Below are 26,361 nucleotides of genomic sequence, written 5' to 3'. Positions count from 1 at the left end.
GCTCTTATCAGGCGCCGAGCCTCTATGAAAGAGATGATTTGTGTCTATCTATGCATATATGAAGAGCTATTTGTTAAAAACCTTCGCTGAGCACACATGGCTAACGAAATCACGAGGAATTTATGCACGAATGTCCCTGTAATGGCAGTCCTTATTACGGCGTGCATGTATGATTTGTTATCTACGGATACGGAGGCTGATATAATGATTTACTCGAGCTCCAGAGACCTGTGTACTGTGCGATGTCAGTACACATTAAAGAACCCCAGGTGGTCGAAATTTCCGGAGCCCTCCACTACGGCGCCCCTCATAGCCTGAGTTGCTTTGGGACGTTAAAAACAAAGAAAGAAAGAAAGAAAGAAAGAAAGAAAGAAAGAAAGAAAGAAACAAACAAACAAACAAACAAACAAACAAACAAACAAACAAACAAACATTGTTTTTGCTCTTCGCTATTGGGCCAACCCTTCCCTGTGATCAAAAACGTGCATTCAGATGGTCGGATGGTAAGAGCCGAAGAGAATCGGATGCAAAGATTGCATAATATTAACGTTAGATTCATCACATGCCTTCAAACCCCTGCAATACGAACCAACAGAGGGCGTAACACGCGGTTGGCAGAAAATAGGGGGGGGGGGGGGGGGAGTAATCTCCTATTGTTCTCGCTGCTTGTACGCTGTAGGCACAATTATAAATTTAAGCTTTTATGAAAAGTAGCATGTATTCATTAAAAATTTATGAGGACAGAAAAAGGCAAAACAGGGGAAGCTTCAGGAGCTAAAACTCATGCGACAGAGAGAAGTTTTTAGCTTGTTTCATGCGCAAGCCGCATGGCATTCGCAGGGTGTCTCTTACATGTAGCGCCAATTGCGAAAACTTGCGCGTCTAGTCCTGTCATACACAGATTGTACAAGTCTTCAACGTCGGTGTTGTTGATTTTAAATAATCTCTCCAAAGTGTGCATCCACCGTCCACCGCTTGGCATTCACGCCAGCCGTTCTCGCACCTCAGACAGCGATTTCTAATTTGTACGTCGTTTAAACATTTTGTGCAGTCGCGCAACGAAAGACTGACTCACACGAGGTCACACGAGAAGCTATTTTTCGTAGCATCGCCATATTGGGTAAACAGAGGAGCCCCCTTTTAGGTGGTGAAAATCGCCAATACAACAGCATTTAGGCAATTATGTCAACAACGAGGAAATCGGAGTTGGTATGTATTTTTTGACTACGAGCAGCCTTTTTAGATAAGAGGCAGCCCGGATAAGTTCTGCTTACTTTTTGAAGGCCCCTATTTAGGGCTATTACAGAGCGAGCGCAAGGTTATTAAATGTATAATGCATGGTTTATTCAAAACTAATTTCAGTTAATTCCCCCCTGAGCCGCATCAATTAGATTTAAGACAACAGATTTAATGGCGTGAGATGAAGCAAGAATATTTTTACATGCCCACCCAGGCATAAGTGTTGGAATAGGCCACCTGCCACGCTAATTAATCTCCAGTACGCTCACTTCATTCGGGTAGCACGACTATCGCAGCAGATGCATTTTTTTTTTTCAGTAATGGTTACCGCCAGCGCACCGACAGCATGCCATCAATTTGCTTGCTGTGCGACTGCGCTGAAAACTTCAGCACCTCTTACATGGGAAGAACTAATGGAGAAACACCGTTCTCTCCTCGAGAGAAAACGTTACAGTGACATCTGCACTCCACCAACGGCCCCGACCCCAACTTGTTCTCGTACATTGCACCCGTGATAAACGTAGATAAGTTAGCGCTCGCCTGCCGTGTTTCTTCCGTCCGTTTCGCGTTCGGATTTTGAAGTGTCCACGGCACATTCTACAGGAGGCCTACTCCCCGATCTAGCGGGTAACATACGTATTGGTGAGCAGGCTTTCTTTTACCACATAAGAACTTGATCTACGCAGTAGCCACCATTACGCGTCCTCAAATGGCTTTGGTGTGCTGGTGCCCAGAACGTGTCGTTATGACTGTTCACCCAGGCTTCTATCTGCCTGTTCTTTCTTGTTGCTCGCAGCGATGCTGCTCCCATTATGCAGCGTAAAGCATGCGATTAAAAGTTAAATGGGATTTATTTTCTCTCTCTCGAACTCCTAGCATGCTCCTATGATGCGGCGTGAGCTGTTAGATCGACGCGGTTAGCCTCAAATTCCAGATGTGCTGCTACACGGCCGTGAACGCTGTACAATAAACAGGATAAGGCATGAATGGCTTGCAACCTACTGTTGCCCGCAAACTTAAAGGACAATGAGACACCAAATTTTCGCTTGCATGTTTTCTTCTTTGAAACGATGCGTTGGACATTGGTATACGTTGAGCACACCATGGTTTTCGTCTGTGACCGTGCAATAATTTATAATTGAATTACTGCTTGACGCTGCTTCAGTTTCGGTTTCAGCTTCCGAACGATGACTGTGACGTGTAGTTGCTGTTTAGGGCACGTGATGAATAAAAAAATCTGCGGCATAATGGCTGATAGATCATTCTTTGACATTCAAGGTCTTGAAACAGGCTGGGTTAAGTGCTGTAGTGAGTTAAAACTACGTGTCAGAAAATATATTAGCGTTCTCCTAGTGCATCACGTGACCTAAGCACAAACTGCACATCACAGCCTTCGTTCGACTGATGAAACCGAAACCGAAATAGCGAGAGATGAAATTCCATTAAAAAGTATTTAGCGGCCTGACGCCAATGCCACGGAACGTTGGCTTCTTGATCACACTTTAAGCGTTGGCAATTCAAGCATGGTTTTATGGTTTATGGTGGTTTAACGTCTGAGAGAGACTCAGGATCTGAGGATTCCCGGGACCTGGGATTCCTTACCGTGCACTAACAACGCACAGTACGCGGGCCTCTAGAATTTCCCCTCCATCGAAATTCCACCGCTGCGGCCGGGATCGAACCCGAATTCAAGCATGCCCTGACACCAACGCCGTGGAGCGTTGACTTCTTGGTCACAGTACAAGCATTGGCAAATTCAAGCATGTTTCGACGTCTAACGCCATGGAACAGTGGCTTCTTGGTCAAAGTGCAAATATTCACAAAATAAAGCATACACTGAAGCCAACACTATAGAGCTTTGGCTTCTTCGAGACAGTACATGCATTGGCAAATTCATGCCTGCCCTGATGCCAACGCCATGGAGTGTTGGCGTCCTGGTCACAGTACAAGCATTGAAAAATTCAAGCATGGCCTGGCCTCAACGCCAGGGCATGCCCTGAAGCCAAGGCCATCGAGCGTTGGCTTCTTGGCCACCGTCACAGTGTTCGCAGAATGAAGCATACCTGAAACCAAAGCCACGGAGCTTGGCTTCTTGGCCACAGTTCAAGCGTTCGCACAATGAAGCATGCCCTGAAGGCAAAACCATGGAACGTTGGCTTCTTCGTCACAGTACAAGCATTGGTAAATTCGAGCACGACCTAAAGCCAAAGCCATGAAGCGTTGGCTTCATCGCAGTTCAAGCATTCGCGAAATGAAGCATGCCTTGAAGTGAAAGCGATAGAGCTTTGGCTTCTTGGCCACAGTCCAAGCATTCGCAAAATGAAGCATGCTCTGTTGCTAAAGCCATGGAGCGTTGGCTTCTTGGTCAAATCCAAGCGTTCGCAAAATGAAGCATGACCTGAACCTAAAGCCATGGACCTTGGCTTCTTGGTCACAGATCAAGCGCTCGCGAAATGAAGCCTGCCCTGAAGTCAAAGCCGTTGAGCGTTGCCTTCTCGATCGCAGTACAAGCATTTGTAAAATGAAGCATGCCCTAAAGCCAAAGCCATGGAGCGTTGGCTTCTTGGTCGCAGTCCAAGCGTTCTCAAAATGAAGCATGCCCTGAATCCGACGCCATGAAAATTTGGCTTCTTGTTCGCAGTAAAAACGTTGGGGAATTCAAGTATGCCCTGACGCCAACTCCATGGAGCGTTGGCTTCTCTGTCACAGTCCGAGCGTTTGCAAAATCAAGCAAACAGTGCAAGGAAGCAGATGAAAAAACTGGATAAACAGGGGCACTTACAAGCAAATGAAAGTTTGTTCCGCATCGCGCTAATTTTAATGAAGGTAGCGAGGTGCATAAGCAAGAAGGAAAGCTAGACTGACGAAGCAATATATTGGCGACACTGAAAGGAAAGGAGTAAACAAAAGAAAAGTATAAAAAAACGAACGCTGTAAGAAGCCCTGTCAAAGATAAAGGCGTAGGGGGGGGGGGGGGGGGATAAAAGCGGCAGGAAAACAACCATGATGCCCTGACATCTAAATTGCTTTCAGATAAGATTGTCAGTATAGAATGCATCAAACACTGCACTGGCCTTTGTAACGCCCCGCTTCAAAGATGGCTTGCAAGCACATGAGGTGCAATACACACCCAAAGACAGTGAGAATATGTTATATTGAACTTTCATCCCTGCCCAGGGCCTTCGCACGGGCAGGTAGCGTCGAGTAGTGAACAGCAGACTCCATGCAATTGAGCTGCAGCCGGCCGTTAAAACGACATATCTGTCCTACACAGTGGCGGCCACAAGAAATGGGGACATCGTAAATAACTTTGGCCTTGCACTCAACAAAGCGCGTTTGGTTCCTCGCGCAGAGCGAGGCAGACTCCACAGCTGGCGCTACTGCGCAGTTAGCGGGTTTTGTTGGGCGCATAGAACGCGAGGCGAACGCCAGCGGGGTGAGCGGCTCTCGCATTTTGCTGCTATGTACAGATTCCCGTGCTCGCAGCTGGTGGAAGCATAAGTTTTGATCGTGCTGAATACTTTAATCCTGAATTACTTTTATCCTCGTGACAGTCAGTCGTACCGTCGAAATGAGTATGTATTTAAGCAGCTAACCAAGATTTCGTAAAACCCAGCTATCTCGCCTGCTCATCCTTCGTCAGTATTTAGCAGTCTTCTGCTAATTACCGCTGTCCAGGCTATGCGGCTAGACTACGCTAGTTCGAATAGACCTCTCCGACCTGTCATACCTCCTTGCCGTCCAGGAATGCATTTTGATAAGACTAGTAGAGGCACAACTTTGTCTCAGTTTGCGCGCACCTTCTTTGAGCCAGTTCAGACACTTTGACGCCAACACACTCATTTTCATATTCTTTGAGTCATTGATACGTATGTTTTTCAACGGCAATTTGTTCTGTTTGTAAAAGGCAGCTTGGCTCGACCAACCTGAGCTCATCCGGCACCATGGAAGGCTGTGAGGCGAAAGAGACGTGGCACTCTGTGTTCGTCTACGGTACCCTGAAGAGCGGCGAGAGCTTCAACCACGTTCTGACGGACGCCAAGGAAGGCCAGGCGTCGCTGGTTGGTCCCGCGAGGACGGTGAAGAAATGGCCTCTGGTTCTCGTGTCGTCGTTGGAGATACCGTGCCTGCTTCCATACGAAGGCCAAGGCCACGTGAGTAGAGACAGCTGCCTGGTGCCGTTATAAACGTTAGCGGTTCACTCAGTACGTTGTCAGGACCATAACTGGGGAGCAAAAAATATCGAGGAATGTATGAATGAATGCTACATGGGTGAGCGCGAAACATTATCAGGGATAACGGAATGAGGTATACCATGATAAGAAAGCATGCAAAGCAACGGGGAACAATAAGTATGAACTTCTGAGGGAGCATAGAAAGAAGTAATGACGCCAGGGCTTACTCTTGGGAACGCGGTATTGTATCCAGAGGCAAGAAGTGCAACTGGAGCTACTGAAATCATGGAAGACTAGCATTAGCTTTTTGTGAGAAGACCACAAATAAGCAAGTACAGGTACACATGGGTTGGACATCGCTTGAACCGCAGGAAGCTGAATAAAATACTTGGCGAAAAGCTCCTGAGGAACGTGGACGGGAACCGATGGGCAGTTAAGACATTGGAGCATTTGTACAGCAAACGTATTTACTGATGGTGGAAGAAAACAACTAGGCGACTAAAGTGGAAGCATACATTAAACCAGAATGAGAAAATTATGAGCGCTAAACGCATTTTAGAAGCGGTGGAGTGTGCCAGCTGGATCAATTTCGTGAATAAGAAATCGTCTATGAACCTTTACAGAACGAAAATGAGAAATCAGAAAGGAACTGTTTTATGATATCTCGAGAGGCAGGGCCCTAGTTTCGGAGCGACGTTAAAGAAACTCCGAACGTGCGTCTATGAAAAGAAATCTGCCAAATATAATGTGGTGTGCGGTAAATTTGAAGAGACAGTTGAGGATACTGTGTTACAATGTAGCAGAACCCATTCAGATGTCGATGAAAGCATGATCAGTATCCCTGAGGCTTTGGGGTCATGAACGACGAGGAAAATGTAAACTCATCCCCGTAAACGCCTGTAACACGGCTGGAGGACTGGCATTTATAAAGAAGGACAGTAACTTGATGTTGAAAACTTAAGATCCAAAGTCGGCATATCGTAATGCATTCGGACAGGTGTCCGGAATAACTGTGTTTACGTAGTGCTCTCAAGCGGCAATAGAAGTGTTCCGAAAAGGTTCGGAGAAAAGAACAATGCCTGTCTTACCACCTCCACTTGCCTTGAGTACCGGACTACGAGGTGCCAATTGCCATTAAGATAAATAGCTGGTTATTAATCTCTCAGGAAAGATTATTTCTCAGCCTCCTTCTTCAAGCTTGCACTCTATGGTTAATTTATTTAACTCTAGGAGGTTATGCACAGAAAGGAATTGCCGAAGTTGTCTTCTCTGCAGTTTTTGTACAATTTAAAAAGACCTTACAATGGTCCAATGAAAAATTTATGAAGCACGACCGTTGTTGTTGCTCCGTCGTCGCGAAATGATTCATGATACAGTTGTGTGGATCAATTTCCAAGTGATGATGCAAGGCCTTCTGCAAGCAGGGGGCTCTTAAGAGTGCGACCGGCAACCAATTCAAGTTGGGCACACCATCGGTACACCGTTGGTACAAACCCATATCAGTTGCGCTTAAATAATGGTTTTGCACCAAGCAATTTTAAGGTTTGAGTGGCATCATTATTTGTCAGTTTCCTACATAATTCCACACCGTTACCTATAGTCAGTTACCACTGAAGAATGGACTGGCAAATGCCCTCAAATAGGCCCTCCAGCCATAGGCGTAGACCGGTTGCCATTACGTCACTGTTAAGAGCAGGGGACATGCAGGTGCAAGGGGATTATACATGAATTAACTGGACGTCACAAAAATCTATGTATAATCCCCTTGCACCTGCATGTCGATTATGCATAGATTTTTGTGACGTCCAGTTAATATATATCGCCCCGCCGTGGTGGCTCAGTGGTTACGGCGCTCGGCTGCGACCCGAAAGACGCGGGTTCGACCCCGGCCGCGGCGGCTGAATTTCGATGAAGGCGAAATTCTAGAGGCCCGTGTGCTGTGCGATGTCAGTGCACGTTAAAGAACCCCAGGTGGTCGAAATTTCCGGAGCCCTTCACTACGGCGTCCCTCATAGCGGGAGTCGCTTCGGGACGTTAACCCCAATAAACCAATCCAAAAATCTATCGATGCCATTGGCTAGAGGACCTCTTTGGGGGGTATTGGTTGCTTCGTTCTTGAGGTGTATCCAACTGCAGAGGGAACAGAGCCAGGACCATGAGTGCGAGTTTCTTAAAGTGTGTTTCATACTACGCGGCAATGCCGTCAAGTGTACATTTCGTATTTGGCGTGGCTAGAGTTTACCCGAAAACATTGATTCTGCTGTGGAAACACAGCTGCGTTAGAATGCTTTTGCCTGTGCGCAGATTAAATATCTTTAAAAGAGCGCTCTCCTACTTTTATAGGCTTGTCGCCAGCGAATGTTTGATATAGGCTTGTAAGAATATTGTAGCGAAAGCTACATTGGCAACGAACTTGCGATTTCGCTGTGGCGGTGCTCCGAGGAGGCACAGAAACCGACTTTGAGCCGTTGCCAACCAACCGCCGCAGCTGGCGGACGCCGCGCGCTCGCGGCGCCATCTGGCATGACGTCACACCACGCGCCTCCCCGCGGAGCCACCGCCGCCGTTTGGTATGACGTCACACCGATTGCCTCGTCGTTGCGCTCGCTTTCGCTTCGTGTATCCTGGCATAGCCGAGCTAAGCCACAGCCAGTTTTTATCAATCTACCTCTTGGAGTTTTCCCTCGAAAAAAGTATTAAAGACGTTTGCTGCCAAATATTAGCCGAGCCAAATGCAACGTACACACCGCCATTATGGAGCATGAACGACCACGACTTACCTTTTCCGCCTAGACAATTTTGAAAAACTCTATGGAGTTTTCAGGACTTTAAAAGGCTTGATTTTTAATTTCACTGCTCGTTTCTTGATTTTTTTTGCTGCGCAGGAGGTGTTCGGCGAAGTGTACAATGTGGACGACCGCATGCTAGAGTTTCTCGACCGCATCGAGTCACACCCAGATTTCTACGTCAGATCACTGGAAGACGTCGAGTTGCTGACTCATCCACAGCCAGCGGACACTGATGCCGAATCAACACTCAACTCCTCATGCTCGTCTTCGACAACGTCCGACAATATTCCGCACTCCCTCGCTCGCCGAAAAGTGTGGATCTACATCATGCGAAAGACGCAGCAGGAACTGCTGTCGTTACCGCACGTGGCCAACTACACGGGCAAACGTGGCATCGAGTTGCCCTTCCTCACGGGCAACGATTCGCTGCGCTTCTTATCCTCGCAGTTCAGAAACGTCCCCATAAATGAAAGCTGTAACAACGGCTGATACTAAATGACTACAGCCGAATTCCAAACAAGATACTAGAGGAAGAAAAAGAGCACTCGTTCTGTGAGCAAAGAATCGGAAAAGTCAATGCAGAGTCGCTGTAAAATTTATTACATCCTCCTTAATGAGACTAGGGTGTTAAAATTGCTGTAGAATAAGTTTTAAGTTTCTATAGCTATCAATAAATATTTCCCTTGTGATTTAGACTGGGGCAACCATAAGGATGTATGGATATGGTGTCGTTTAGTGGGGTGAGGGCTCAGTGTACACAATAAAGCATAAAGCATTTTGGTACGCAAGTGAAGTTGATATTAACCAATATTCTTTTTACACACTTCATAAAAAAATCTAACCAGGAAACCTTGATCAGAAAGCAAAGAAATGCTAAGGATAGCTGTTTGGGCTAGCTGGTATCTAGTAATAAAGTCTGTAGCGCGCAGAAAAATGCTGCATGTGAGAAAGGGGCTTATGTGTCTGAAATGGGCTGACTTCCACGATGTCTTTCTTAGACATCTGTGGGATGTGTACAGACCAACGATGTGAAGTCTTCTTAACTCTTCGCTGTGCGACAGGTTAAATGTAAGCAAATTTGAGAGTTGGCATTCAGCGACTGCAGACTAGCACCGAGTACCTTCTAACTCAGCTATATATAGTGCGATTTTAATGTGCTAGTTAATCCTAACCTCTGCTACGCTTTCTTTCTCTTTCTGTTGTTGTTCTTTTTCTGTTGATGATATCAACACCTCTACGACCTAAAAAAAAAGACTACATGTTCACCGCTGCCGACCTATTAGTATTATTCGTGAATTCATGCTCACCAGCAGAAAGTCTACATGTCATCTCGATTGCTGCTCGGCCGCCAGCTAAGAAATGGGAGCATTCAGTGCGCGAAGAAATGTTGGCGTATTCAGGGATAAAAAAAAATAGTCCTTTTCCTAATATAACCCCGGCGCAACTGGTCAAGAAAAAGATGCCCCCCGGGCTCCACCACATGGAAGGATGCACGTGCCAACTACGAGTGTGAAACATGCCGAGTTCCGCTCTGCATCTCATGCTTTGCACTTTTCACGGAGAGAGAGAGAGAAAAACTTTATTTAAAGAGGAATTCGGGGCACGCCCCAGGGGCCCGCACGACCCCACTGCACTCAAGTGTTTATGTTCCTGAGGTCCACAACACTGGCAGCCCGGCCGGTGGCGATGGTCTGCACGGCCGGGTCCTCCGAGCGCAGCAGGGTCTCCCAGTCCTCCCCGGTCTTCTCTGTCCTGCCATAGCAAAACACTTCGATCCGAACACAGATGGGCCCTGCCCGCACTGTGGAGAGATCTGCGATATCTTTCACATGGTGTGGGCATGTACTCAGAATCCTCACCTTCCCCCTTCCCCCTTCCCCCACCCCCACCCGAGAGGCATGGGAGACTGCCCTCCTCAACTGCTCCACACTGGAGTCCCAAAGGGTTCTGGTCAAGCGGGCGCGAGACGGGGCCTCGTCGTGCGGTGTCCCGGACTAAGGATACCGACCATGCAGCAGGGTTTTTTGACCCTCAAGCTCTCTTTGATTAAAGTTTTTCACCACCACCACCACCCATGAGGTTCTCTAGGTCCCGCGGGGGAGGGCCCGCCGGGCAGGGGGAAAGGATGTGGAGGGAAGAAGCGAAGGGTTCTGGGCATAGCGCGCATGCCGGAGAAAACTGGTGTTTTCAACGTAACGCTTCGCAAGTTTCGCAAATGGGGGACTCTAAGACACTCCCCGATCCCTCCCGGTTTGCTAGAGCTCGGTTATATCGGTTCGCTCTCACTTTTTCCGCATTTCCCTGGTGTGCAGGGATTCAAATAATTTCTACTCGGCTTACTCTTTGGCTGTTTTTGATTAGTTCTGCAGCTGCAGAGCAAATCAGGCCTTCGATATCATTTTACATCGCAGACTTGGAGCCGCTAATTACTGTGCCACGCGGCCGTTCTTGAAGCTAAGGCCTCTCTCGGCTAAGGCTACTCTGCCTCTGTTGATGCGGCGACTGTCGCTCCTGCAAGGAACCTGGGCTGGTCTTCTGTCGCTCCCACCATGATGGGGAAGTATTTGTCTTCTTTTGCTCTGTCCGCCTCGACATAGACTGCAGCTGAGTCGCTACTGCATTTTTCTTCGATTCTTTGAGCGTGGTTTGCTCTCCTAGCTTTATGCCTTTCCACTGTCATGTTTTGGGGTACAGTATGATTTTGGTGCGCTGTCTGATTGCGATCGGCAGCATTTCCCTGATTCGTCTTAGCATCCAGCTGCTGATCTCAAAGGCGCGGGTTCGATCACGGCCGCGGCGGCCGTATTTCGAGAGAGGTGAAATAAAAAACTGCCGTATTCTGTCCTATCTCAGCGCACGTTAATATAAGGGCACGTCCCGAGCCCCCCTCTCCCCTCTCCCCCCTCCCCCTTCCCTGCTATGTCCCTCATAGCCCATCTGTTACTTCGTAACGCTAAACTTCGCAATATATACAAAAAGAATTTATCATTCGAAGCGTGAAAAAGAGAATGACCTGAATGGCGTCCATGTTTGACCATGTGTAATTCACAAAGAAAAATAAATGTCTGGAATTTTAAATCCTTAACCATGATACTATCCAGATTATTGGGAGAGCCCAGAAAGATGGTGGAGCCATAGTGCGGGCTGTAGCAAAGGTACTTCGAGTGCTAGCCGTCCGGCGGAGAATGCAGTGTATGCATTTCGGATCGCATACAGTGGGAGTCCACGGTCTGGAAAGTTCTTCGGCTTGGATTACTGACTTCTGTTTGTTTGCGCCAAATAGCCTAAATATCTTGAGTGAACTGCTCAACCATTAAATGGGCACACATTTACCTTGAACTAATTTCTCCGCTTCTCAGCATGCTTGTGGTTCCACACCAGTGATATATCGCTCTATATACAGCATGTGACTCTTGAAACAAGTATTCATAGACATCTTGAGCTCCTTTATGTTTATATGTCCATTGTATGAGTGCTAATTTCCAATACTTTTTTCCTTATATGACGCTTAAACCAGCAGCGCTTACTGCATTGCGTGCTGCACCACACTCGCATAACAACCAGCGGCGGTTTACAGACAAGCACCCATGCGAACGCGGACGTGGTCGTTGATCGCGCTGCCCCTTCGGCGCCTTGCACCCTCTTTAGGCGTTACACGGTCCCGATAGCATAGGTAAAATATCTGCTAGTGGTACAGAAACCCAAGATTTGACCGCCCACATTGTTGTGATAACTGCCAAAGCTTCTCGTCTTTCGTTCTTCTTTCAGTTAATTTTAAAAGCGGAGCTTCGGTATTGAAGAAAACACGGCACTTAGCGAGTGTGTAAGACCAGGGCTCGAACTTCCTTGCGAAGCATGGGACAGCTTTACGTATACTAATCTACTTTCATGAACAAGTTGGAAAGGGTGCAGAAACAGGCTTCAGAATGTGTGCCAGGTGCATGGTTATAACTTCATCATCATCATCATCAGCCTGACTACACCCACTGCAGGGCAAAGGCCTCTCCCATGTCTCTACAATTAACCCGGCCCTTTGTCAGTTGCCGCCACTGTATCCCCGCAAACTTCTTAATCTCATCCTCCCACCTAACTTTCTGCCGTTCAATGCTACGTTTGCTTTCTCTTGGAATCCAATCCGTTACCCTTAAGGACCAGCGGTTATCTTGCCTTCGCATTACATGCCCTGCCCAAGCCCATTTCTACCTCTTGATTTCAACTAAGGTGTCATTAACCCGCGTTTGTTCCCTCACCCACTCCGCCCTCTTCCGATCTCTTAACGTTACACCTATCATTTTCCATTCCATAGCTCGCTGCGTTGTTCTTAACTTAAGCTGAACCCTCTTTGTTAGCCTCCACGTTTCTGCCCCATTAGTGAGTACTGGTAGGATACAGCTGTTGTATACTTTTCTCTTCAGGGATATTGGTAAGCTACCGTTCATGATCTGAGAGAACCTGCCATATGCGCTCCACCCCATTCTTATTCTTCTAGTTATTTCCCTCTCATGATCCGGATCTGCGGTCACTACCTGCCCTAAGTAGACATATTCTCTTGCTACTTCCAGCACCTCGCTACCAATTGCGAACTGCTGTTCCCTTGCTAGGCTGTTGAACATTACTTTGGTTTTCTGCATGTTAATTCTTAGCCCCACCGTTCTGCTCTGCCTGTCTAACTGATTGATCATGCTTTGCAGTTCTTGTCCCGAGTGGCTTAGCAAGGCAATGTCATCAGCGAATCGCAAATTACTCAGGTATTCCCCATTAACTATTATCCCCAACTGTTCCCATTCCAGTCCCCGGAATACCTCCTGTAAGCAGGCAGTGAAGAGCATTGGCGAGATCGTGGAATTTTATTGCTGACTTTTATAGTAGCTGTGCAATCGTTATAAATATCTTCCAATATTTTCACATAACAATCTTCTACACCCCGATTCCACAATACCTGCATGGCAGCTGAGGTTTCCACTGAATCAAATGCTTTCTCGTAATCAATGAAGGCTATATATAGGGGTTGGTTATATTCTGCGCGTTTCTCTATCACCTGATTGATGGTGTGAATGTGATCTATTGTCGAGTATCCTTTACGAAAGCCTGCCTGATCATTTGGTTGACTAAAGTCCAAGGTTGTCCTGACTCTATTAGCGATTACCTTAGTAAATACCTTGTAGGCAACGGACAATAAGCTGATTGGTCTGTAATTCTTCAAGTCCGTGACGTCTCTTTTCTTATGAATTTAGATAATGTTAGCGTTCTTCCAAGCTTCTGGTACTCTCGAGGTCACAAGGCATTGCGTATACAGGGTGGCTAGTTTCTGTAGCACAATCTCTTCTCCGTCCTTCAACAAATCTGCTGTTACCTGATCCTCACCAGCTGCTTTCCCTCTTTGCATTGCTCCTAAGGCGTTCTTTACTTCCTCCTTCGTTACTGGCAGGATGCCCCATTGTTGTGCTCGACTGCCTCCCTCAGTAACTTGATGATTACATTCGCTACTGTATAGATTTGTGTAGAACTCTTCGGCTAATTCAGCTATCTTATCCATATTGCTGATGACATTGCCCTGTTTGTCTTTTAGCGCATGCACCTGGTTTTTACCTATGCCCAGTTTTTTCCTCACTGATTTTAGGCTACCTCCGTTCCTTAGAGCATGTTCGATTTTCTCCACGTTAAACTTTCTTGTGTCGGAGTATCACGCTAAACAGGAATAAGCCTATAAGGGTGTTAAAGGGAGGAAGCTTTTCCCTAGCGCACACTCTTTTAGGGGCAGGATATGTTGTCCAAGCCACGGAGTAGATTTCGATACTAGATATGCGGAATGCTGCACTTAGGCAACCTAGGCGCATTCCCGCTGCAAAGTATTGTGAACTGATGGAGTTAACAATAAGAGGAGGCTTCTGAACGTGCACCGGAGGTCTTTAGCTTAGCAAATAGAAGTGGTTCCGTATTCCGTATTTTTAGTGACAGAAATTTACACCAGGGCATGGGCAACATACCCTGCCACTAAACGAGACTGCGCCAGTGAACAGCTTATTCCCTTTTTACTTCTATATAAGCTGATTCGTGCTTAGAGTGATAATAGAGAGCACATATTTTCCTGACAGTACTGACGAGAGCACTGCGAGTATGTCGTCCAGGCGAAAACTCCTACGGCTAAATTCTTACACAGCATTTAGAATGGCTGCACAATTATTAATAAAAGTACATATCTAAAGCAGTCACGGTAAACATTAGCTAATCTGCACAGCATTGAAAATATAAGGAGGTGTGTCAATACCATAGTAATGCGTTTAATTATTCTCATTTCCGCGGATCTATACTTCGCTAGCATAATCTTCCGAATGTCGTGCTGAGTGCTTCTGATTTTCAGAGTGCTACTGAATTAGTTTGACGTATCGTTTTCTTTCCCTGGGTTGTATATTTAACTGTACTCTTCCGACAAGTGTTATCGTTGGCATGGTCTCGTGAACTTTTCTGCTTTCTAATTATCTTCCTTGTATGCTTTCTTACCTTGCTGGCTTGCTCCGGCATTTCGTTTCTATATCAGACTGCATTCAGTTCATCTGCCTACAATGACGTCGTGCCATTGGTACTTGTAATAAAGAATAAAAACACATCGCTTTAAGAACTGGATGGTGGGCCCCTGTAGTAGAACCAATTATAGGGACTAGATCTGCCTTGAAATCCTCAAAGCTCTGAATAAGTTTTGTGATAGAGATATCAAGACAGCTGTCCTCACAACTAGCGAGTTTAAAAACTGTATTTGGCATGCTTTTCTATGCCTGACTCAACCGTTCTTTTTCTAAAGTAACGAAAGTTAAGTTTCTCTTTGCGATCATCGATGAGTATTTCAAGTGATTCTTGTTTTTTCGCACTTTTTTTCAGTAAAGAAGCTGCGGCTTTATCTTCTCTACTTATGTGCCTATGATTATCTATTCTGACGTATCTTAATGCCTGCGCTACTTCTGTTCTTGTTTTAAATGTGGAAGCGAGTTCATAAAGCTGCCTTCGAGATACACTCGAGATACGAAAGAAGCAAAAGCACAGACATCAGAAGCGCTGTGGAGTGAACTCCTGCTTTTTTGCTCCTCTTTTTTTTTTGTCTCACTGCGTTTAAAACTTCACGAACCGCATTTGCACTTTCAATCCTACATAGCTGCATTTGCAGTGCTTCATATGTCGCACTCTGCTGCTGAATAAGCTTTTTTAATGCAATGCCGATCGTACGACACATATTGAGAAACTATCTCGATTCTCCCCGCTGAGCACAACCAACAAGAGTAGCCGCGTGCCAGCAGTGCACGTGTTGAACGCATGCTCCTCGACTGCTCGCAATACACGTGTCACGTACGTGCGGCTGCATACTTTACTATATTGGGCGACTAAATGAAAATCAGAAGAGCAAGCTTCATGCTTTGCAAAGTTTAAAGACTTATGCTGCAGACAGGAATGTGAATGCGCTCTAGAGAGTCGTACGTGATCAGTTTTGCCCATAGTTTCAAACGAGAAATGTTTTAGTGCGTTTGCGTTTTCGTCCAGTCGTTTCAAAGCGTGGGCTGCTTTCTGAATAACCTCATGAAACGACGGCGATCCAGCGAACGTCGTAAATATTTAGCGCCGCAAAAGCGTCCTTCTTCTGTAAGTCCCGCAAAGACAATGTCCAATAAATTTTTATTCAATGCAGTTTAGATCAGAACAAAATCAAATATTTCCCTGCCTGCGATAAAATAACCGCTCACATAAATGCTACGCTTTGCGGAACATGACAGCTCTCGTGGTCCGGATGATATGAGAGAGCCATTAAAAGCAGCCAAAATAATACGTGGCGTAGAATCCATTTTGACTCTAATACGTTAATAATCGAGCCGCAGTTCTGTACATTCGCTGTGTTTGAGGAATAATTAGTCGGAAATTAATGGCAAGAATACAAGAAAGAAATATAACCTGGGACGGTGGGAGTCCAGTTGCAAATAAGCATGTCCATAGGCATGTGATGATGTCATGTCATGCATGTCATACGCAACCTCCCACACAGCCATCTCCGCCCGCCCATCCTCACAATCAATCAATCAATCAATCAATCAATCAATCAATCAATCAATCAATCAATCAATCAATCAATCAATCAATCAATCAATCAATCAATCAATTAATCAATCAATCAATCAATCAATCAATCAATCAATCAATCAATCAATCAATCAACCAATCAATCAATCAATCAATCAATCAATCAATCTACCAACCAATCAACCAATCAATCAAGTGCCGGTCCTGCTGTCTTCTTTCTTTGTCTCTCGTCGCAGCGCTGTTTTTCACAGCAGTATGTACCAACTAGCTACCAACTAGCTCAATGCTCCGTTTTATTCATTCATTCAATCAATCAATCAATCAATCAATCAATCAGTCAATCAATCAATCAATCAATAAAAGCATTCATTACAGTAAAAGGATCAAAGTAATTATCCAGTGTACATTCAACTGCTATTGTAGCTTTCTCGCATCGGGTCACATGACTGTCCTGTTAACTTTTTTCGAATCTTGACAAGAGGTATATGTTTAGTTTTTTTATGCTATTATCTTTCTCTCATTATAGTTGATTTCCTACATTTTGTTGGTTCTTCTCTTTTCGACGCAACCAAAGTAAAAACGATGCATAGCCGGTGTTCTCAACAAAGTGCAAGTAATTCGCTTTTTTGCGTACAAACTGGACATAGCCTCTCTGAAGGCAATACCACTTCATCAGCGGCAGCATAGTTGGCAACCTGCGTGCATATGTATCAGTTCACAGGAGCGAGCGGATGTAAAATATAGAAGGCAATGGCTTCCGAAAGCGCTGAAGTCATTTCACGCTCCACGGTGTCTAAGCTGCCTGACACATGCAAACGATCCATCAATTTCGAATTGAACAATACAGAAGTGTATGGCAGTCATTGCCCATGATCAGCATAGCACAGCGCCCGACATTGGGGTTTTCGTCGGAGAGCTTTTATTTCCTAAGCGTCCATAACTTTTTCGGAAAAATGCACTGCCATACTTGAAGCATCAGAAGAATTGAAAAAAAAAAGTGGTTCAGAATTCGCCTTCAGCGACAGCATTGTATTCTCGGTATGCGCCATCTTAAAGACCGAAGACACTGCAGACACTAAGAATCGCATTGTTGTATTTTTGTTACTTTCCCCACTTCACGTGGCATTGTCGGAGGGCAAGCCTGCGCTTGTAACTGTGAAAAATTACGAAGCAACCTAACTCCGTGGCATCAATCTGTGCGCACGTGGTAGCCACGTGAACGGAGACCCTATAAAAGACTTAAGAGAGACTGCACTAATCTGTCGCTGAAGCCACTTGCATAGAGCAGCGGTAGTTTATTTTTCACACGCTTGCTCTGCAGCTTTCAGTGACAATTGAGAAGCGGCTGGGACCATTGGTACACTAACCGGCAGTTCAGTTTCTTTCTGAGGGCCCAGAACGTGCTTTGCCTCCGTGCCCACAGCTTTGCACAGCGGTAAGTATTGTTTCGCATTGACCAACCGTGTCTTGCAAGCGATCTTCTTCACTGACTAATCTCAGTCATGTCTTCAAACGTTGTTTGGAAGTTCGCGAGTAACGCCCACTTTTTTTGTTTAATTCTTTAAAACAACTTGACCGCTCTGCAGTGCCTTACCCTATATCCTTCGCAGTCTCGCGTAAAAAGAAAATAGAGAGGCATGTTCGAACCTACAGCACTTCGTAGCAATGCCTTTTCTTTACATTTTTTAGCTTCTTCGCTGACACCTAAGTAAGGTTATCAAAGTGGGATCAGTAGAGAAATTGTCGGCTCCCGCCGTGTCTTCCCAGGTGGTTCATAAATTTCGATGAAATGTGACGAGGTCGCAATAACAGGCTCCCGGTCTTTGTAAAGAAAGGCGAGGACACTTTGGCAACTAAAGTGTTGAGAGACGAAAGCCGAGGGCACAATGCCGCGACGACTTCCGGTAGATGTGACTTCACACCCTTCTCGTGCCTATATCGATACCCAAATTATACATCTTTCGGGGATCTTAACTGTTAATTACGCTTAATTACACATTTTCTCATCTAATTTGACACAAATCCGACGTTTTCCCGTCCATTCTGTGACATTTTCACTACGCCGTGACGACTTGCGGTGGATGTGACGTCACACCGTTCCCGTGGCTATATCGACATAGGCGCTATTTCGACGCAATTTTGACATTTTTGCCTATAATTAATTAACTAATTAATCTATAGTCATCAAACTTGGCTTCTAGGTTTGTTTCTTCCTCTATCTGAAGCAACCATTGGTTTTCTTCTATCATTTTTAGTTCCACAGTTAAACGTGTGCGACACGCTTTTATTAACGGACGACAGTATGAGCCATTTAAGGCTTTCGCCTTAAAATGCCGCGACCAATAGCAACTGCTACTGCAGTGGTTGATTTGTTCTGGTTTTAAAACGATATGCGGCGCTTGTAAGCTAACAGATCTCCCCTAATGCAGCACGCGCACAACGGGCACTTTACAGTATGTGCTGAGTGTCCCAGACACTGATACAATAAGACCATGCTACTTGACGGCACCAGGGTAAACGGCGTCAAGTGGGACTGTAGACGCTCAAAAATTATAAGAAATTAAAACGCGCACTTGCGCTGCTTGATAAGCCAGAGATATTATATCTTGCACAGTCTCAGAGACTTCTTGTATCTGAGGACGCGCTTCAGCTCATTTCAGTCCCCGCACTAGAGGAAAAAGAATATTTCCATCAGCAATGCATCATCCTGATAAGTTAACGCGTTAGGTGCTTTGTAGCACGAACACAGAACGCTTTGGTAGTGCCGAATCTTTGTGCTAGTGAATACCACACTGTACCAAGTCAAAACACGCGCTTCCTAATAAGCATGCACTTAACCAGTACACGATCATAACATGCCTAGAAATCCTGGACAATAGCGTGAAAGCAATTATTTTATATATTCCAATATCACCATAACAATCAGTTTACCCGCAGATAACACCTCCAAACGCCTGAATTTTTTGCTCTCAAGTTTTTGCTATGATCAAAAAACGTTCTCCATTGGTTTTTATGGCAGTCCTGACGACTCGATGAGAGCGATAGAAAAACGATAAAACAAAGAATTTGCTACGCATTGAAAGAATGGACCATTAGCAACAGTATTTTCATAATAGTAACTTACAATATTCCAATATCCAAAATTTTTGTCCTAGACTTGCCATCGCATGCTCGTAATTTGTCTCCTACTTTACATTTTTCATCATTTTGCTCACTTCTGCTCGTTCCTGTGTGCCGGGTTTAAACAACTAGAGCATGCTTTCTCAGGTCTTCCGACCTCACCTTTCTTCCGCAATTCTCTCTCCTTTCCCAGAGCCACATTCCGCGGAGTCTGACAGAGGCAAACATTTCTACTCGCTGCCCCCTCGAGCAATTAAGATAAATTAATTTCAGCGTAGGTATTTGGGGAGCCAGTTTTCTTTTGACTTCAAAACGTTTAAATGCCGCTTTGTTCTACGTCACGCAGCTTCGGTCGACCGATATGTGCCCATCCAATATTCTGCCAGCGGAGGAGACGGAGGAGACGCGGCACACAGTGTTCGTCTACGGGACGCTCAAGAGTGGCGAGAGCTACAACCACTTCCTGACGCGCCCAGCCGACGGCCGGGCGTCCTTGGTTGGCCCGGCGAGAACGGTCAAGAAGTGGCCCCTGGTTCTCGCGTCCGCGTACGAGCTACCGTGTCTGCTCCCCTTCGAAAGCGTGGGTCATGTGAGTAGATACAGTGGCACACTGTCTTTGTGAGCTCCGGTAGATGGGGCACTTGCGTGAGAATCCCCCATGCTCATAGAAACAGGTAGTTAGCTCCGGCAATCAATCGGTGGCTTTTAAGGCGAAAGCCTTTGATGCCTCATCGTTGTCGACTGAAGGTTGTCGACAGAAGGCTGTCAGCAGAAGGTAGTCAGCAGAGATGTCGCGCTTTTCGGTTGGTCGAAATGGTTATGACGTTAGAGTGCGCGGATTCGCAGTAATGAGGTCACCCACGGATGTCTTACGTCCCCTTTTGGAGCAGACGACAACTAATAAAATAGTTGTCGTCCGCTCCGACAGGAGGCGCAAGGCGTCCGTGGGTGACCACATTACATACCTCATTACTGCGAACAGAGCCATGGATACAACCGAACTCATCGAAGCAGAGAGAGAGTCGTGCTAAAGAAGCAGTCAAAGTCGGCAGTTAAAGTGTGTAGTTGTAATGTGTAGTCAAAGTGTGTAGTCAAATAAAGCACTAGTACAGCACAAACAGTCTCGCTGTCAATGCCAAACAGTGCACCAAGAAAGGCTTTCGCATTGCAGCACTTTAGGGAGCCAAAGTGACCCCTGAATTTTTGTACTCGACTGCTGAACGCGACCTTTCGTACCTCAGCGGGGGCAAAATGCCATCACCCTTGTGTGCTGAAGCTTCGATGCATGGTAAGAAAACCGCGGGAGTTAAACTTAATCTACAGCCAGTCACTAAAACTTGCTTCAAGATATCGCACTGCTCTAGTATACATGAAAATGAATTCAGACACAAGAGCAAGACGAGGAGAAAGAGCGAGGCAGAAATGGGTGGATCGATGGGGGGAGCATAGCCTTTCAGCGGAAAGGGGGCGTACTCCATCAAATTAAGCACATTTTACAATATTTTTTAAAGATTATTATCATAAAATTCCATCACAAATTTCTCTAATAATTCAGGCAGAATGTATTCCACTCCTACAATCCTCCTGTTGCTTTGGTTCTCTGCGAAACCATCTCCGAACCTCCGACTGGTTTTGCTTTCGACAACACTTAATCTGCGTTAGCGGTAAAAAATCTCAGGTGACTCTCTGTTTTCTTTCACCTCGCTCAGTAGTTCTGCACTTCAAACGATGTCCTGTTCATATCCCACTGTACATCTTTATATCTGCTTTTGCCGAGGGTTCCAAAAAAACATTTTGTTTATCCTCCAATAGCACCTCTAACGCCGAACACAATACCTCATGTAATGCGAAGGCAAGATAGCCAGTGGTCCTTAAAATTAACACACTGGATTCCAAGAGTAGAAAGCATAGCAGGGCGTGGTAGAAAGTTAGGTGGGCGGATGAGATTAAGAAGTTTGCGGGGACAGGGTGGCTGCCGCTGGCAAAGGACATCGGTTAATTGGAGAGATTTGGGAGAGGCCTTTGTCCTGCAGTGAGTGCAGTCAGGCTTATGATGATGGTGGTGGTAATATTCTTTCCTTACTCAGCCGCCGTGGCGGTTCAATGGTTATGATACTCGCTAGCCGACCCGAAAGACGCTGGTTCAATCCCGGTCATGGCGGTCGCATTTCGGTGGAGGCGAAGTACTAGGGGCTCATGTACTGTATGATATCAACGCACTTCAAAGAACCGCAGGCGGTCGAAATTATCTTGAGCCCTCCACTACGGCGTCCCTTGTAATCCGAGTCGGTTTGGGGCGTTAAAGGAAACAACTATCTTTTGTCAGTAAATGAACATTTTTATTCGAATAGACATTAAAGTTCATTTCGCCTTACGTGTCTCTATCTACGGACTACGCAGGAGGTGTCCGGCGAAGTGTATGAAGTGGACGACCGGATGCTAGAGCTCCTCGACCGTCTCGAGTTGCACCCCAACTTTTACGTAAGATCGCAGGAAGACGTCGAGTTGCTGCCGCAGTCAGTAAACCCCAAGACCGGGGCGTCGCGGACTTCTGCTAATTCGTCTGGCACGCCATCTGGCGACCTTCCACGCCTCCCTCGTCGCCGGAAGGCGTGGATCTACTTCATGCGCAAAATGGAGAAAAAGCTCCTGTCGCTTCCTCATGTGGCCAACTACACGTGCAAGCCAGGCATCGAATGGCCCGAATTTAGAGCAGAAAAAGGGGACTCGTTCGGCTTCCTGCTCTCCGAGTTCCGAAACGGCCACAAGAACGACACCTGCAGCAGCGGCTGAGCGTACAGCGCAAAGCCGAGCTCCATGAATAAGGCAATCTCCATAAAAAGAAACGCCACCTGTTGCGTTTAAATGTTAAAACAAGAACTTAATGTATGGCCAGGACGGCGTCATTACTTATTTTGGTCATTTATTTTTAGCAAGGCCACTTCGTCGTGATACGAAGTTCATATATATAAAATAAAGATTTTCTTTCCGTCCCAACTGTTGCTGTCATTAAATGGTGCTTCCGACATCAACAAAACACACAGTTTATTGGAAACCAATTGAATCGGTTTCCATCAACATGCCCCAACCAGCCCGACTAATCCCCTCTTTTGGCCTTCCCAGTTAATTGTTGGTTACACATTGTGCGGTGCAGAAACGAAAAAAATTTAACTCGCCATGTTAATTGAATAATTTAACCAATATTCTAAGTTATTCGACGACATGTTGAGATACTATGAGAACAAAAGTAACTGCGCAAAAGGACGGGACAAGAGAAAGAGAACCACACGGGACAAACGCAGTTGAGTGCGACCAAGATACTAGAAAAAGTAGGCTTTACATGTTTATTTTAGGGCGCATACCTGGCGCCCTAAAAAAACACCCGAATAATTTAAATCCGCAGCGAATGTGAAGCAAGATTGCAGTGGACAAAAATAATAAAATTCTTTGAAATAATACGCATTTGCAAGCATAAATAACAAGTGCACCAATGCACTGCAGACATGAAATGTAAAGTTAACAGTGTGACACTGCGATGCGTGTCTCCGGAGGGCCACTATCTGTGGCGTCGGGAGCCTGGAGGCGCATGAGCGAGAGGCTGTGCGGCACCAGGAATCGTTGGGTGTCGGGGGCCAATGCTCATTAAGGGTCCTAATAGCGACAACCTGGCCGTCATCTTTATTCGCAAGCCGACAATCATTCAGCAGGTCAAGCACACCCTGTAAGAGAGACAGGGGCGCCTGCAGGTGGGGAAAAGACTCAAGCAGGCGGGAGGCGACGGCGCTGAAAGGAAGGCGAGGGAGATGCTCCAGCCTGGAAGGAAGGACCACCCGAATAAGCAAAAAAAAAAAAAAAACGAGGAAAGTTAGCCGGTCGGGTGACGATCAAGGCCCGAGACGACACCGCTGTGCAGTGGATCCTCCGGCGCCCCAAGCGCCCAAGCCATCGAGGAGAAAAGCCTCAGCGAACGGACAAGGACAACGACAACCCCGCAGACCCTCCGTTCCTCCTGACGAGGAAGCCGACGCCAACGTAGCTGCATGTAAGTTTGGGCACCCCAGCCTCTACATCGTGTACTAGATATGTAATTCTTGAGTATACCTCTTTTGTTCACTGAGCTTAGCGGTGTCTCTTTACCTCTCCATGCCGTGTGGACCCGCGCAGTATGCGAGGTCGTCACAACAGTAAGTGTAATTTGTTTTATATATATACAACAGTAAAACGAGAAAAAGCACAGAATGCAAATAAAATATAATTATTTTTACGACTTCTGATGGCCATGTGTTTCATCTTTTCACAACTTTTATTTTTCGATGTCATTACACTTATGTAAGGATTTAGTAGTCGGCAATACGTACAACGGAACATTTGTTTCCTGCAAAATGTACGTGACCGAAGACTAATACTCTTGTCATAATGTGGCGTGTTGTAATACCTACAATTTTTCGCTAGGTTTAAAATGCCGTAGTCTTTTGTCGTCGTATTACGTTTTGATTAACCCCTATGTTACTAGTGCACTCAACGAGCAGGTAGATGGGCAAAAAGTCGCTCGGAGTGATACTATGAGGCAACTGGGACGGCATGAACGGTTTTTTTTTATAGTCAAAAAGGAATATTTATACAAGTCTTAAACGTTTCACTCTTTGAGGTTAGTATGAACAGAAACTAAGGAGGGATTTCAATCACTCCACTGAAGCTTTTTCTCGGCTAGGCGACTTGGTGCAACCGAAAATCCTAGCATTTTTCACGAAGAAAAATCTGCCATTTCCGCTCTGCGGGCAAGTGGTCAGTGATAGTGTTATGCGCTGCACAAAATTGCCCGAGAAGCACGCCTAGGTGATTTATAGAAGTCATTTTTTTCTTTTAAGGCGAAAGCCTTTAATGCCTCATGCTGTCGTTAGCAATAGGTGTCGGCAGCCATGTCTGCGTCCGTGTCGGCAGCCGTGTCGACAGATGTGTCCGCGTTCTGACGGGTGTCCACCGAGATATGTGAGACAGTTATTGCGTAATTTCCTTTCCTCAAATACAATTTTCAGTTTCTTCATTACGGCCCCTCTTTCTTCTTTCACTGCCACTTCCTCCTTCTTGTACGGTGCGGTTAAGGTGTCCACCGAGATGACTGAGAATTACAGCGCCATTTCCTTTCCTCAAAAAACGTTGCGTTCAAAGGGCAAGGCATCGCGCCGAACGGATGGTGGCGTTCCGTGGGCTCCCTGGCAGCGCTACAACACGCTGTAACGTTCCGCTCCTAAAGGCGAAGCTTAAGCGCCATTAATTAGCAGTGAATTAGTGCTGCGTGATTAATCAGTAATTAGTCATTATTTAGTAATTTTTGATTACTTCGTCATCAATTATGTGTGACGTCATCCAGTGGGGACGTCACTAGTGTCACATAGGCAAAGTGGTGCGGAAAACGCTTTCGCCTCTACGCACTTCAGACAGTCAAAGTGCCCCCTGAATTTTTTTATAGTTATCTGTGCGATGACCTTGGAGGACAGCTATTTCATAACAGAAAATAGAAAAAATCTGAAGGGATATTACTGTTGTATAAACAAAAGGGGAAAACTAATATTTGGACATTTAGTTCCTTGCTTTTGTTGTCATTTCCTAATAGTTGTTAGTTTTCCGCAGTGTCTCAGTGACAGAGGCTCAGGTGAAGGCTATAGTATTTGTAAGCAAATAAATTAGTGAGAATATAAAAGAGACAGAAGATCTGGAGTTGTTAGGGGACAGTGCAGTGCTTTTTCTGCTTCAAATACGAAGCTAGGGGCACGCAGCGGAAGAATGGAACCAGCATTAAACTGTGCAATCTGAATACAAGTTTTACGTAATGGTCACGCGTTCTGATAAGTTTGTATCCGTCCATGACGTTCCTTGGCCGCATGCAACGTTATGTATAAAAGTGCTTTGCGGCCTTGAATAAAGGCTATTTCAGTCTTCTCTTAATGAGGCGTTCGTCTGCTGCGTTAGAATGGAAAAACTACGTGGTAGTGATCCTTCGTCAAATCGGAGAAAGCATGAAGAGCTTTCCGTTTATACGCACACAAAGTGAACAAGGAAGGGGAGAGCCTCATGGTGCTCGCCAACGTTTCTACAAGAGGAGTCTTCATCTGGGCAAAGCGATCATCATTTGAGGGGTTTAGTTAGGGCCTTCACTCTGGGGTGGGGTGGGGGTGGGGGGGTAGAATGGGAGTAGAGAGGGAAGCAGAAAGGGTGTGAGGATGGAGGTTATGAATCTAGTCTTGGCATGATGGCCGCTAAAGAGGAATAACCTGTTGACCTGAGAAACTCTGAAAAGAAATCGGCCATCCCGCACTTTAGTAGCGCTGAGTGTTCGAATTTGATTACTAGTTATATTCAAAGTAGCACATGCAACAGGCCAAGGCGGGCTAGTTGGTGGTTGACAATGGAGTGCATATTGCAACCGCGCAAAACGACAAGGGACGAAGAGAGGAAAGCACAGGACAAAACTCAGAAGAACACGGAATGTGCTTAATGCTTAGGCACGTCTTACCTCTCGGTGTGCTGTTTCGTAGGCGCACTGCATCTCTGGTGTGCCGTTTTGTCACTAGAGAGATTTAGCATAGCGCGTACGTCTACGTCATCGCTTGCGGCGGCCGCCAATGTGCACGGCCAGATGGAGCCATGGTAAAACTTTTGCACTGATTCTTTTAATTCTGGGATCGACATCTGACTTTGTCTTCGTCTATTCATTGAAACCAAAACATCTGCGTTCGTTTTTTACTCTTGGTAGGAAGAGAAAGTGCTGGTAGCCGCGGACAACTGGCGATGTCGCTGGTGCTGTGTTCTGCAGTAGGACCACAGGGCTTGAGCGCAGGCATCGAGCATGCTGAAGAACATCAAGAAGGAGACGCCCAGGCACATGCCATTGATGCCGCAGAAACTGCTAAGTACGCGGTCCAACTGCGAAAAAAGAAAAGAGAGTAAACATCCCATTTAAACGCATCTTACAGTTA

At 46.0% G+C, this 26,361-nt stretch overlaps 2 protein-coding genes across 2 annotated transcripts; both read left to right on the top strand.

The window, feature by feature from the left end:
• Positions 1 to 4,451: 4,451 nt before the first annotated feature.
• Positions 4,452 to 8,894, top strand: LOC149371265 (gamma-glutamylaminecyclotransferase-like). The gene is made up of 3 exons (XM_089585038.1): positions 4,452 to 4,814; positions 5,147 to 5,393; positions 8,300 to 8,894. The coding sequence occupies exons 2-3, from the start codon at positions 5,184 to 5,186 to the stop codon at positions 8,690 to 8,692; spliced, it is 603 nt and encodes a 200-aa protein (XP_089441164.1). The 5' UTR covers positions 4,452 to 4,814; positions 5,147 to 5,183; the 3' UTR covers positions 8,693 to 8,894.
• Positions 8,895 to 19,745: 10,851 nt separating this feature from the next.
• On the top strand, positions 19,746 to 22,177 carry LOC149371264 (troponin C-akin-1 protein-like). Its single transcript, XM_089579657.1, has 2 exons — positions 19,746 to 19,973; positions 21,785 to 22,177. Exons 1-2 carry the CDS (start codon positions 19,746 to 19,748, stop codon positions 22,175 to 22,177), a joined length of 621 nt encoding a protein of 206 aa, XP_089435783.1.
• Positions 22,178 to 26,361: the final 4,184 nt, after the last annotated feature.

The sequence above is a fragment of the Amblyomma mixtum genome, chromosome 1 (genome assembly GCF_055824585.1).
Source record: "Amblyomma mixtum isolate Tamu chromosome 1, ASM5582458v1, whole genome shotgun sequence".
NCBI lineage: Eukaryota > Metazoa > Arthropoda > Arachnida > Ixodida > Ixodidae > Amblyomma > Amblyomma mixtum.
The sequence above is the reverse complement of the archived record's forward strand: the minus strand, read 5'-3'. Positions and strand labels throughout refer to the sequence as shown.